General features: G+C 35.8%; 1 protein-coding gene across 2 annotated transcripts; it reads left to right on the forward strand.

The window, feature by feature from the left end:
• Positions 1 to 1,371: 1,371 nt before the first annotated feature.
• LOC306862567 (non-selective voltage-gated ion channel VDAC1) lies at positions 1,372 to 12,804 on the forward strand. 2 transcript variants are annotated; one of them, XM_079405452.1, is made up of 9 exons: positions 1,372 to 1,476; positions 2,150 to 2,219; positions 4,978 to 5,027; positions 7,151 to 7,303; positions 7,392 to 7,444; positions 8,633 to 8,860; positions 10,393 to 10,543; positions 10,970 to 11,027; positions 11,982 to 12,804. In XM_079405452.1, exons 2-9 carry the CDS (start codon positions 2,153 to 2,155, stop codon positions 12,071 to 12,073), a joined length of 852 nt encoding a protein of 283 aa, XP_079261578.1. In that variant the 5' UTR covers positions 1,372 to 1,476; positions 2,150 to 2,152; the 3' UTR covers positions 12,074 to 12,804. The 2 variants fall into 2 exon arrangements, with proteins under 2 accessions (XP_079261578.1, XP_079261579.1); XM_079405453.1 differs by having other exon boundaries at positions 1,399 to 1,488.
• The last annotated feature ends 742 nt before the right edge of the window (positions 12,805 to 13,546 follow it).

A 13,546-nucleotide genomic window follows, 5' to 3' on the forward strand; every position in this document is an offset into this window, starting at 1 on the left:
CTGCATCTTTGCCTACAGAGGCCCATGTGTGATTTGATATATTTGGGCCATTGTTGCTATTTTATATGTGGGCCACTTCAGGCTTACATATATTTTGTACGGGCCATTAGAAGGCCAGCAGTGCCATATCATTGCCTTAAGTGGATGCTATCTGCATGCTATCTGGATTCTCTTCCATTCCTTTCTAACTGGTTGTTGGGAGGTAATATCGCATATTGAATGGCAGTGTTGGGGAAAGCTACTTTTAAAAGTAATGCATTACAATATTGCGTCGCTCCATTAAAAAGTAACTAATTGCGCTTCTTAGTTACTCTTTATGGAAAGTAATGCATTACATTACTTTTGCTTTCCTTTTTGTCACATGGATAAGAATAGCTGTTTTTTTTGTTTATTTTAAACTTGTTTTACGTTTATACAACAAAAAGTTGAGAATCTCCTACAAAAATAAATTGAGAGAACTCAAAAATCTGCTGAAGCTGGTTGCCTTAAAATTTTAAGTTGGCTCAACTTTTTTTTTTTTTTTTTTACAGTGCAAAATATAGGCTAAATAAGTGCATTTTAAGATTATGTATGATATTTACCCTGCTAAGGAATTTCTGAGATGAAGATTTAATGTGGATTGTAATGTTTGTCAATTCTGTAATAATGATTTAGAAACTGTTGAACACTTATTTTTTAATTTGTAATGTGGTTAATATTTTGGACTGAAGGATAAAACAAAGAATATCTATTTTTCCATCTCGGCTGAAATCTGGAGTAGGCCTACACTTGGGGGACAACATGGTAGATTTTGTTGTAAATTGTTTACTTCTCATATTAAAATACTTAATTCACAAATGTAAAGTTTTGAAAACACTAGTTTAATGTCTTTAAAAGGAGCTAGCCATGTATATGGAGGTCTTAAAAATTATGAGAAGTGATAAGGCCCAGAAATGATTAGATTTGTTTAATAAGTGTGATTTTGTTTAATCCACATTGTTTGTGTTTGCACGAAAGTATTTTATTTTATTTTAATTGTATTTTGATTAATGTCTTGTATGGCGGTTGTATGATTAATATGAATGTCTCAGTCTGTGAGAACTTACAGTTGTGCTTATATTAGCTTATATTGTTCTGTTAAGATGTTGTTGAAATGAAATGAAAAAAATAAGTAATATGAAGAAGAGGTAAGCAAATTAAACCTCATTTAAAAAAAAAAATCCAGATGTAGTTTCATTTCAAGGTGATGCGTAAATTATAACTACGATTTAAAAATAATGATACAAAAAAAACCTAATTGACTAAATCCAGATGTAGTTTGATCTGGAGGTGCTGGGATGATGTGAATCTGCTGGGGCGATGCTCAAGATTATTCTGCAGAGGCGTGGCGTCGGTTGCGTAAGCGACGCTCTTGCGTGAGTCTGGCGTCGTTCTCTGCTGCACGTCTCATCCTCTCGGCTGAGTCCTGCCCAGCGCTGTCCTCACGACTTTACACAGGTGGGTTCAAAAGTGAGACATTTATCCTGCATTGCACTTCAAAGTAGCGAGGCCTCGGGGGAATCTGTAGCGAGTGTGCTGGAGATGCAGCCTGGACTAATGCATTAACGTTAAATGCCCTTGTCGCGTTTGTGAATGTGCATCGGGTGTCTGCGCGTAATCAAACGTGCAAGTGCTGTTTAAATGTACGACGCTGTCATCAGGTGATCGAAACCGAATATTGCAACATTGCATGAGTGGAGAGGTGCCTCTGTGCTCGATCTGCTGTGATAGTGGCCTAAACCTGCGCCATTGGGCTCTGCTCTGTGCAGTGATCCTCATCTCATGCATTCATTCACGCCTACATCAGCATTTGCATTGTGTTTTGCTCACTCTCATCTAGTTTCTTCTCGGAGAAATGTTCGCATGCATCATGTGGAGCAGGTCTGATTGTAATGTGTGTGTGATGTCCTTGAGATGAGCGGCTATTGCTCTGTAGTTAGAAGATGATGTGGATTTTCTACATGCACGGTCTGTCAGAAGCAGGTGGAATGCCATTTGACTTTCTTACATTTTGAAAATGCAGTATGTTTATCAGTAGGTCAGTGATTTTTCTATGATGTTGATTATGATTTGCTGACTGGAGTCCATCCTAGATGTGACCTCTGGCTGACCTTCTTCACCTCTGTTTCAGACAATGGCTGTTCCTCCAACATATGTAGACCTGGGCAAGTCTGCCAGGGACATCTTCACCAAAGGATATGGTATGAATTCATCTGGTTTTATATTAGAGCGGAATACACACATAAACCTAAGCATGCATGTATAAATAAATAATAAAAAAGAACAATGCATATATATACACACACACACACACACACGCACACACGCACGCACGCATGCATGCACATGTGTATGTATATCACAGAAGCATTAATATGCAGAGGACGTTAAGTTAAACCTTATCAATCAAATCATTAAAAACTCCTCATATTGTTTCATTCATTTTGTTTGATGTATTGATGTTTTGAGTTTGCGATTTGTTCACTTTGATGTGGCATATGTACCAAACATTTCAGGAGCCAATCATCAGAGGCCTAAACGTCAGTCAATATAGAAGAGCCCGCCCACTTTATCAGCAGCTTTTGTTTCAGAATTGTACCATTCATTTATCCAATAGGGAAACGTTTTTGTTAAAGCGTTATAAGACATGATCCAAACCAACCAGCTATGAGGTAGAGGTGTGCGATATGACGACGATAAAAATGTCTCCACGATCTGCTTTTGAAGAAATATCAATACAGCACACCTTCTATCAGTTACAGTTCTGGAGCCGCAGTATCAATGTACTGTACAACACCTCATACATTCAGTGTTACTCTCACGGGACACTGCACTTATTCACAATCACAAAAGTACATTATTTGCGTGTGTTTTAAAGCCTTGCCGGTTAAACTTTTCATTCACGTGCTGGTCTGACGCGCGCTTTTTCTGAGCCCGTACACCCGAAGCGCGTGAACTAAAAAGCCTAACAGCACCTGATTACTAAACCAAGTTATCTTTTGAGCTAATACTGTCAAAACACACAAGATTTATATACAGACTCAGTTGGTTATGTCTAAAATGAAAGTAAACAGCTGAGAGAAACGGATGCGTGCAGCTCTTAAAGGGACAGAACTGAACATGCACCCGACTGTCATTAAAGGGATAGTTCACCCTAAAATTTAATTTCTGTCATTATTTGCTCACTCACATGTTGTTCCAAACCTGTATTAATTTCTTTCATGTGCTGAACACAAAGGAAGATATTTTGAAGAATGTGGATAACCAAACTGGTCCACATTGACTTTGATGGTAGGAAAAAAAATTCAAAATCCTATGGAAGTCACTGAGGACCAGGAACTGATTGGTTTTCCACATTCTTCAAAATAGCATTTATGTTCAGCAGAAGAAACTCATTCAGGTTTAAAACAACTTTTGAGTGAGTAAATGGTGTAAATATGAAACGCTACGACAGAATCGACAGACAGACAGTATTCTTTAATGTTCAAACAACAAAACACAAAGAGAAAAAAATAACTCTCTACTCTTGACTGAAAAAAGTTACTTTAATAGCAATCAATCTATATAGTGTTTTACTTTTATATTTGTTCATTCAGTTTCATGAATGCTCTGCTAAATACACCTGTTGTACCTGAAAATTAAACACTGTTTGCTTTATTTGTATATTATATTATATTATATTTATTTGTGTATTTGTAATGTGTATCTTTGTTCTTATTTTTTAATAACAAAGATAAAATAATGACAGATTTTCATCTTTGCTCACTTTGGCCTAAATATTGACCATTCTTTTTTTTTATATTTTGTTACCTTGAAAGGCTTTGTCTTTATAATAGGGAAATTAGTTTGGCTGTACTGCTCAGACAAAATAGTAAAACCAACATGACAAAGAATCGTGATATAAAAAAAAAAAACCATTGTGATATGATATTTTTGCCATATTGCCCACCCCTACTATGAGGCCAATCACAATGTCACAAATGTTGCTTTAAAGCAAAAAAGTATTTAAAAATCAGACAAAAAGACAAGACTGTGAACCGCTTTAGTGAGGGGAAAGCACTACAATCCCATAAACTCAATAGAGAAATATAAAACTATTCATTTAAAGATGTTGATTATGTACAGTATATAGGAACATTTACTGCAAATTATGCATATAGATAGGTTTGAGAGTGCAGGGTGACTTGATTAGTGTTTTATGGCAGTGGGCGGAGCTAAAAAGTATTCTTGGTGTGATTTCGCTTCTCTGATTGGTAGAGATTTTTTTTGGTAGAATCATGAATCTTTTTTTTTACCAGGAATTCCACTGATAAACATGATTATTTAAAAAAACAAGTTGCAATACTCAGTTCTTATGGATTTCAGGCAAGCGTATACCATCTATTAACAACCTCGTAAATTACAAGTTAACATTAAAAATCAATTCCCCTATGGAGACAACCAATGGGATTTTTTTCTTTGGAAACCCGACTGTTGCACTCCTATTAAAACTCCTTATAAGCAGACATTGAGGGAAGTCGTGGCCTAATGGTTAGAGAGCTGGACTTGTAATCCAAAGGTTGCGGGTTCGAGTCTCGGGCCTGTAGGTGGGGGGAGTGAATGTCCAGCGCTCTCTCTCCCTCAATACCACGACTGAGGTGCCCTTGAGCAAGACACCGAACCCCCAACTGCTCCCCGGGCGCTGCAGCATAAATGGCTGCTCACTGCTCCGGGTGTGTGTTCACGGTGTGTGTGTGTTCACTGCTGTGTGTGTGTGTGTGTGCACGTTGGATGGGTTAAATGCAGAGCCTAATTCTGAGTATGGGTCACCATACTTGGAAGTATGTCACTTCACTTCACATGGAAAAACGCAAGACTATATAAAGTCATATTATAAAATCGACTGTGTCGACTAATCGGTTTCTGGTATGAAGTCCTGGGTGTTGTTTTGCGTGTTAGTGATGTTTATGTCATTTGCAGGTTTTGGTCTTATTAAGTTGGACTTGAAAACGAAGTCAGAGAATGGATTGGTAAGTAGCCAGTGGATTTCAGTCATAGACTCAATCAACAATACTATCTTTCTGCCAAACATGATGAAATATTGATGTGATTTCTGTCCAGATGTGAATATTTCACTCATGAAATTTTATGAATCAAATTGATTTGTTTAGATTCTTTAGGAAAAAATATCTCCGCTAAAGCTGTAAACTATGCAGGGAAGCATTACTGTAATATTAAAGATTAAAATTAACAACAGAGCCAAAATTGCAATGGAGTAATCAACACACAAAAAGTTATATGCAAATATTTAAATTGCACATTTGTGTATTTAATATAATTGTTCCTAATCCAATTTGTTTTTGAAATAAGAAATTTAAATAGTGGTTGTAATAACTTGTTTTCATGAGTGATTTATTCACTTAATATACGTATAAGCGTGAATATGATAAATTAAATATACTAATTAAACAGGTTGATTAAATATAACCTTAATATGTAATATAGTGCATATCAGTGTTTTAGTATTTTTGAGATCCTATTATATAATATATTTAGTGTTTTTTTTTTTTTTTTTTCTATTTTTATTTTAGGTAAAGTTTTGGTAATCTTTTTTTTATTAATTTGAGTTGTTTTTAATATGTATACAATTTTAATACATTTTTATTTCTGTTTTAGCTATTTTAGTATATCAAGTTAAATGTACTAAAATACAAAGTTGAAGTTTTTTTTTTTTTTTTTTTTACACATTTTTTATGGTTTTAGTTTTTGTTAACTCTAATAACCCTGGGGTATATATTTAGCAAAATGCATCTTTCTAGAGCTCTTATTTTCATGAAAATTGACAGAATTTGAAAGATTTGTTTCATATCAAAAGTGAAAAAACGCAAAGCTCATTGTGATTATTGGATGACAGGTGCTACAAATAATGTTCATGAAGTTCTGTTCATCAACGGAAAACAGCATAGACTCAAAGATCGATCTTGGGATTTAAGAATCCATACAGTTGCATCAAAATGAATATTGATTAACTGATATTGTCAGAGATAATAACCCAAAACTACATTATCACATTTTATGATAGCATGAATCTGTGGCCCTCAAAAGCAGATATTGACCATCACACGGACATGGAAGTGCTCCACGTTTTTTCATACTTGTTTGCACTAATTGACCCATGGATGTTTATCTTGGGAAAAGTGTGTGTGTGTTTGTTCTGCAGTGGCGGATGTCCTCGTCTGACTCCAGCACTGCAAACACTATATACAGTCTATATGCAGCCAGAAATATGACAGTTCTGTACATTTGAATTATAGACAAGTGTCAGCAAAATTTAATATTACAATGCATTTTATGATTTTAAATTAAAAATTTTTTTTTTTTTTTTTTACAACCCGAACTCTGTACATTTGGTATGTAAAAAATGTTATGGCAATTTTATAGATGTGTATTTTTTTTTTTTAATTGTTTTTAAATAACTGATTTCCTGAATTCTTAAGGCCTTGCACACTGAGTCCAAAATTTTTGTATGCGTTTTTTCGTATTCGTCATCCTAAAAATTTGTTACGTCCAGAAACCTTGCACACTGAGTCCGATGCGTATTAATTAATCCTTTGCGAAAAAATTAGCAAAATAGGGCTAAATGGAGTCTTCAAGCAGTGAGGATGATTTTGTTGTCCTCTCGCTTCTTAAAAAAACACAAAAAAAACAGAGGAAATATTGATCCATCCAATCCTGAGATATAGAGAGGAAGAAGAGTTCCCCCTCCTTATTAAGGAGCAGCAGGATTATCACGAGCGATTCAGTGTTTACTTCAGGATGTCAGTGGCTCAGTTTGATGCTTTGCTACCGATGCTAGGGCCACATATTAAAAAGAAGACCACCAATTTCTGTGAACTCTGTGTGCAAGGCTCTATATACAGTGCTTTGTGCTGCGAGACGAAGTGGATGAACTTGACAGCTCGTAGCTCGTATTTATTTTTCAACGTGTGAAAATTTCGGACTCTGTGTGCAATGGCCTTTAGACTGCAAGTATCCAGTTTTTTTCACAATTCTAAAATTCTAAACCCCTAAAGTTTTAAATTCTAAAATTCTAAACCCCTAAAGTTTTAAATTCTAAATGCAGTGTGACGCATGTGTTCTCCTGGTGCTGTAGGAGTTCAAGAGCTCCGGCTCGGCTAACACAGAGACCAGCAAGGTAGCAGGAACGCTGGAGACCAAGTACAAGTGGGCAGAACACGGCCTGACCTTCATCGAGAAGTGGAACACCGACAACACTCTGGGCACGGAGATCACTCTGGAGGACCAGGTACGAGACCCGCAAAACTGAGCTACACTTGATTGGATATGAATTACGTTCTTGTCATTTAACACGAATGCTGTTCTGTTTTCCTCAGCTGGCTAAAGGGCTGAAGTTGACATTTGATTCCTCCTTCTCTCCGAACACTGGGTATGTGGCGTGTTCAGTATGTCTGTGCTCCATTACAGGCGATGCCACTGTATTGATGTTTGGCATTTCCAGTAATATATAAATGGAGGGATGTATTCGTTTTTGGTTGCGAGTCTAAATTAGAACTGCACAATTTGTAGAATTGCAATTTATTCGTGTTTTTGTTTTTGTTTTTAATTTTGCCAAAATTTTATGATATGCTTTAGGATTTACAGCAACAATAATAATAACAACAACAACAACAGTAATAATAAGAATTTATTTAATTTTTTCAATAAATAAAAATAAAAAAACTACTAAAAATAAATATAACTGTTGTAATCGAGAATTGCAGATTATTATTATTATTTTTATTTTATTTAACATTTTTAAATTTATTTTATTCTGTCTCCTGATAAAAAATTGTAATTGTGATTTAAAATGCAATTTAAAAACATTTGCAGGGATTCACAAGTTGGCCAAAATTTAGTGGTTTGCTCTAGGATTATTATATGAAGATGATGATGATAATTCTAATAATGAATATTGTTATTATTTATTTACTAAATTAAAAAAAATCTAAAAATGACAAAACTAAATGAGAAATATTACTTGGTGGTGTTATTACTAAATAAAAATATAAGAATTTCTAAAAACAAAATGAAATTAAATGAATTACTATGCTAATATTTCACTGTAAAATAAAGATTTGTATTTGATAGAAAAGATGGCATGATTTTGTAAAGTGACTAATATCTTAGTATTGTCTTAATTTCTTCATTTTATAGCTAAACCACCAAACATAATTTTTTACAGTAAACCTCTTTCATTGATAAGCGCCTCTCATTAGAAGTTTGCTACATGTTTAGTTTCCAAATGCATGTTAAAGCGACTCGGGATCATTTACATTGAACTGAGACGCTGAAAACACCGGATCATGAGCTGCTGACGTGTGAATGAACACAGAAATGCACATGTATTTCATTAAATCTCAGCCTCACGATTTGATAATCACACGAAGCCTTATGGCGTTTTCAGTTTTGTTTCGATTAGTCGTGTAGCTCTAGTTAAACGAGCGCATGAGACTCAAGCGTTGTATTAATACTGTATCACTTGATGACAGACTTGCATTCAGTGTTGTGGTTTTTCACACAAACTCAACACACTTTCCTCTGACATTTCGCTGGCTTCTCTCCTAACTTCCCATAGCAAGAAGAGTGGGAAGATCAAGAGCAGCTACCAGCACGAGCACATCAACCTGGGCTGTGACGTGGACCATGATATCAACGGCACCGCGGTGCACGGAGCCGTGGTCGTGGGCTTCGAGGGCTGGCTGGCCGGATACCAGATGACCTTCGAGGCTGGGAGGAACCGGGTCACCCAGAGCAACTTCGCGGTGGGCTACAAGACCGACGAGTTCCAGCTCCACACAAACGTGTATGTACCAAACGCAATATCTTCAGACCTACATCGAGTCTGTTGTCTGTCTCCAGCAGTCTCAAGGTTAGAAAGGTGGGTTATTTATATATGCGTTTATTCCCCGGCGATTGGATTTGTGAAGGGCTTTGCAGCAGGAAGTGGCCCGCTGATGTCTGGAGCTTGTTTATATCATTGAAGCTCAAATCTTAACGAGTGAGTTAGTTGTGTAAAGACTCGCTTCAGCTTTTTTAAAATAAAAAAAAAATGCAGTTAAAAATTATCATTTTAATAATCAGATTAATTAAAGCAGTAATCAACAGATTTGTTTTGAGTTAATTGCAGTTTTATATTCTTACACTAAATGCATTTGATGTAGGATTTGGTAGAAATGGCAAGACAGGCAATGAATTAAACATGCTTTTTTATGAAGTAGTGTTTTCTTGTAAAAATACTGCAACCCTACTCTTTATGTGGGTCTTGAAGTCATAATCTATAAATTAAGGCCTTAAGATGGAACTGAAAGTCTTAGATTCATAAAGTCTTGGTATTAAATGTTGCATGCATTACAAAACATTACAATCTTTCTCACTGGTTGTCTCAGCCCCCCCCCCCCCCCCCCCCCCCCGCTTGAGATGCTTGACCTCTGACCCATGACCTCTGACCCACTTTCCATGACCCATACAGTCTGAATTTCTGCATTTTGAGAACTTAGCATTTTTGAACTTTAGAATATTGAATTTGGTGTTCCCGAATTTCTTCTTCATCTAAAAAACTTGAAGCTTATTGTTAAAACCTGGATACTTAAATTGAGATTTATATATCATCTGAAAGCTGAATAAATAATCTTTCCATTGATGTATGGTTTGTTATGATAGGACAATATTTGGCCAAGATGCAACTATTTGAAAATCTGGTGCAAAAAAAATCTAAATATTGAGAAAATCTCCTTTAAAGTTGTTCAAATGAAGTTCTTAGCAATGCATATTACTAATCAAAAATTAATTTGATATATTTACAGTACGAAACTGTATAAAATATCTTCATGGAACATGATCTTTACTTAACATCATAATGATTTTTGGCATAAAAGAAAAATCAATAATTTAGACCCACACAATGTATTGTTGGCTATTGCTACAAATATACCCCAGAGACTTAAGACTGCTTTTGTGCTCCAGGGTCACATATCTATAAAATTGCCTTAAAACATCCTACGTTTATTTGAGATGCAAACTGAAGATATGACGTCTTGTTTTCTGAGACTCTGAACAAAATTAAGTCAATTTATGCTTAAAACAAGAACTAATATCTGCCAGTGGGGAAACCCTGTGTATGTTTTCCCTTTTGTGGATCTCAGCTGATTGAGATGTGGTTAAAATCGAAATATCCTTTGGAATAGAAGTATAGTCAGAATGTTGTTTTGCTGTTATGTGATTTAGTAAAATTCATTGTTCAAAACAAATGATCACCTAGAGAACTTTCAGTGTACTTCATGCATTTCAGTGCATTTTATTAATAAAAAGATGTCGCGATGTGTTTTCAAATTGCAGGAATGATGGAACAGAATTCGGTGGCTCCATTTACCAGAAAGTGAACGATAACCTGGAGACGGGGGTCAACCTGGCCTGGACCGCCGGCAACAGCAACACCCGCTTTGGCATCGCAGCCAAGTATCAGATCGATGCCGATGCTTCCTTCTCGGTATGTGTAATGTTAGCATTGCTACTTGTATTTTTATTTTTTTTCTAAATGTTTCACTGATCAAGCAGTCATTTTTTTGGCACCTCTTGGCATAATGATGACCGGTTGCACCAAACCTTTATATTTGTACATATGAAATTTACAACAGTGTTGACACAGTGTGATGTAGCCTAGCAGAATGCAATCAGAATTGAACCTGAAATTCAAGATGTGAGCGTAAAAAAATGCCCTATGTAAGTGGTAACACTTTCTATGAAACCAGTATTTATTATGCATTATAAGGGTCTGGATGAGATGTTGTGAAGCATGCTCTGTTAGGAAAGGTCTTTTGGTCATCAAATATAAGCCCATGCTGTCTGAAGGAGTTGAAATCTAGTGCTATTATATTTGTTTTCAGGGATTTTTTTTGTTTTGTCTGTCTTGCAGGCCAAAGTGAATAACTCTAGCCTCATCGGCCTGGGATATACTCAGACCTTGAAGCCTGGTGAGTGTGTGTAGATGTGAGTTTATTGCAAATGCCCATTCCTCTGCTCCTGGACGACCGCTGTCCTGCAGAGTTTAGCTGAACCCGTTTCGTGGATTGCTGGAAGCTTCTGGGAAAGTGTGTTTGGGACGTTATCCACATTAACCTGGAGACATTTTGACTTTTGTCCATACTGAGACATTTTTGTCCTGCTTTTTAAAGAAGCTTTCTCAAGTGGGTACATTTGAATAGTCTGTTGTCATGTTGTAGTTTGGACTGTGAAAACAGAAGTGTTTAAAATGAAGTCATGTGACACATTGTACCTATAGATATCCATCATAGTTGTATTGTTGTGCCTGATGTTCACTTTCATAGTGCTGATAAAGATAAATGTTACAATTGCATATTATAATCATTAGATTCCAATGACAATCTTACTGTTACTGTGACCATACATTACCGGTCTATTTTCATTATTAGTATTTTTTTATTATTTATGTTTTTGAAAGAAGTCTCTAATGCTCTCCAAGGCTGCATTAATTTGATATAGTGAAATATTATTGCATTTTAAAATAAATGTACATGGGAATAATTAAAAACCATATTTTGTCATAATCTCAGTTTTCACAAAAATGTTCAACACTGATAATAATCAGAAATGTTTGTTGAGCAGTAAATCAGTATATTAGGATGATTTCTGAAGGATCATGTGACACTGAAGACTGGAGTAATGACGCTGAAAATACAGCTTTGATCACAGAAATAAATTTCATTTTAACAGATATTCACATACAAAATAGCTATTTTAAATGGCAATAATATTTCTGTATTTTTGATCAAATAAATGCAGTCTTGATGAGCAGAAGAGGCTGCTTTTAAAAACATGAAAAGTCTTGCTGATCCCGATTGTTTCCAGTAAGCTCTCTTGGATGTGATAGTTCCTTGTCTGACTTTTCCCCTCTTCTCTCGGTCCAGGTATTAAGCTGACCCTTTCTGCTCTTCTGGATGGGAAGAACATTAACGCCGGTGGCCACAAACTGGGTTTGGGTCTGGAGTTCGAGGCATAGGAAGCTGAGGATTGCAATCCTGACTTGATTTGTCTTTTTTTTCCCTTTTTTGAATACCTATCCTCACACACCTTGTTTCTCTTAGATGCCCTGGCCAAGGAAGCGCACTATACTCGGTCGAATAATGCATTAGTGGTGCTAACTTCAGAGAGTTCAACAGTTGTGTATTTACTAGCTCACACAGAATGAAAGAAGAGCATTTGCAAAGTTATATAAATGGCTTGACCAATGTATTTTCACTACACTCCATGTTATTTATTACAATGTTGATCATGACAAAATATTTAATTTTTGGGAAGGCGTTGGGTAGAAACGGAGACGTTTACATCAGACAACACTAATATTAGGCCACAACATTCCTGACCGGTGGCTTTCACCCCAGCAAAGCTTGAAGGAAAGGACCCGTATGTAACAGATGACACGTCACGTCTTTAGTTGTAGACACCAGAGTTTTGGGTGCGTTTCGTGTTTTTGTCTCGTCTGTGTGAGTGAAGCCACGTGTATCTTGTCCGTCATTGTTTTCTCGCTGCATACTGCCTGTACCTTTGACAACTCTTTCAGCTCTCCCTGAACTAAAGGAGATTGGAAACACGCTTCTGACGTATCGGGGAGAGCAGAAAAGATCTGAATAGGCGGATGTAGGCTTCTGTTTTTAAATGTAGGATTAGAATACTGTGGATTTAACGGTATGGATACTTTCAGTTGAATAAAACATTTCACCCTGGACCACATACTCGACTGTACAGTTTGGTTTCTTACTCTGAAAATCTGTCTTTTTGCATATAATACCTAGTATTTTTTTCTTAAATGTGCCGTTTTAACTTTTTAAAAAGCTGAAGTACATACACAAAGACTTTGGCATTGCTTTTTTATTTTGTCAATGTAAAGATGCATGCAGTTGCATTTATTCAAGGTGTATGGAAAATACACTTCCTTTTAAAGAAAGGAACCTCTTTTGTTGATTTTGATTGCTTCTATTGTCCTCATTTGTAAGTCGCTTTGGATAAAAGCATCTGCTCAATGACTAAATGTAAAGAAATCTCCTGTTTTCACAAAAAAAAAAACAAAAAAAAGGTGAAGAGCAAAAAAAGCTCTATTACCCAAATTAATATCCATTGTATTTATGCCATTGATAAAACCACAGGGCTGGCATTGAGGTATGTTAATAAAAAAAATGAAGTGTTTTATTTTTATTAATTTATTTAAAATGCTTTAACCCCTTTGGTGCTCCTTTGGTCCTTTTTTTTTTTTTTTAAAGAAATGTTTACTTTATCGCAAAGGTACAAAATTTGGTAAAGTTTTTGGCGCAATGCAAACATGCACAAAATCATAGTCGTGATTAAGAAAGGTTAAATGGACCTGAACAAAATAGTCACACATATATTTGATGTAAATTTTGAAAAAATGATTTGTGCATTTTTCATAGCAATAAACTTTTATTTCACTTCAGCCAGGTGTGTTTAAAAAGAGACA

This window comes from Barbus barbus, assembly GCF_936440315.1.
Source record: "Barbus barbus genome assembly, chromosome: 43".
NCBI classification, from domain to species: domain Eukaryota; kingdom Metazoa; phylum Chordata; class Actinopteri; order Cypriniformes; family Cyprinidae; genus Barbus; species Barbus barbus.

What these genes read in the sequence shown, in the direction of transcription:
- LOC306862567 (XM_079405452.1), top strand. Translation starts at nt 2,153, where the DNA reads ATGGCTGTTCCTCCAACATATGTAGACCTGGGCAAGTCTGCCAGGGAC. An exon ending in CATCTTCACCAAAGGATATG is followed by an intron (nt 2,220 to 4,977) that starts GTATGAATTCAT and finishes TGTCATTTGCAG; the next exon opens with GTTTTGGTCTTATTAAGTTG. An exon ending in ATGCCGATGCTTCCTTCTCG is followed by an intron (nt 10,544 to 10,969) that starts GTATGTGTAATG and finishes TCTGTCTTGCAG; the next exon opens with GCCAAAGTGAATAACTCTAG.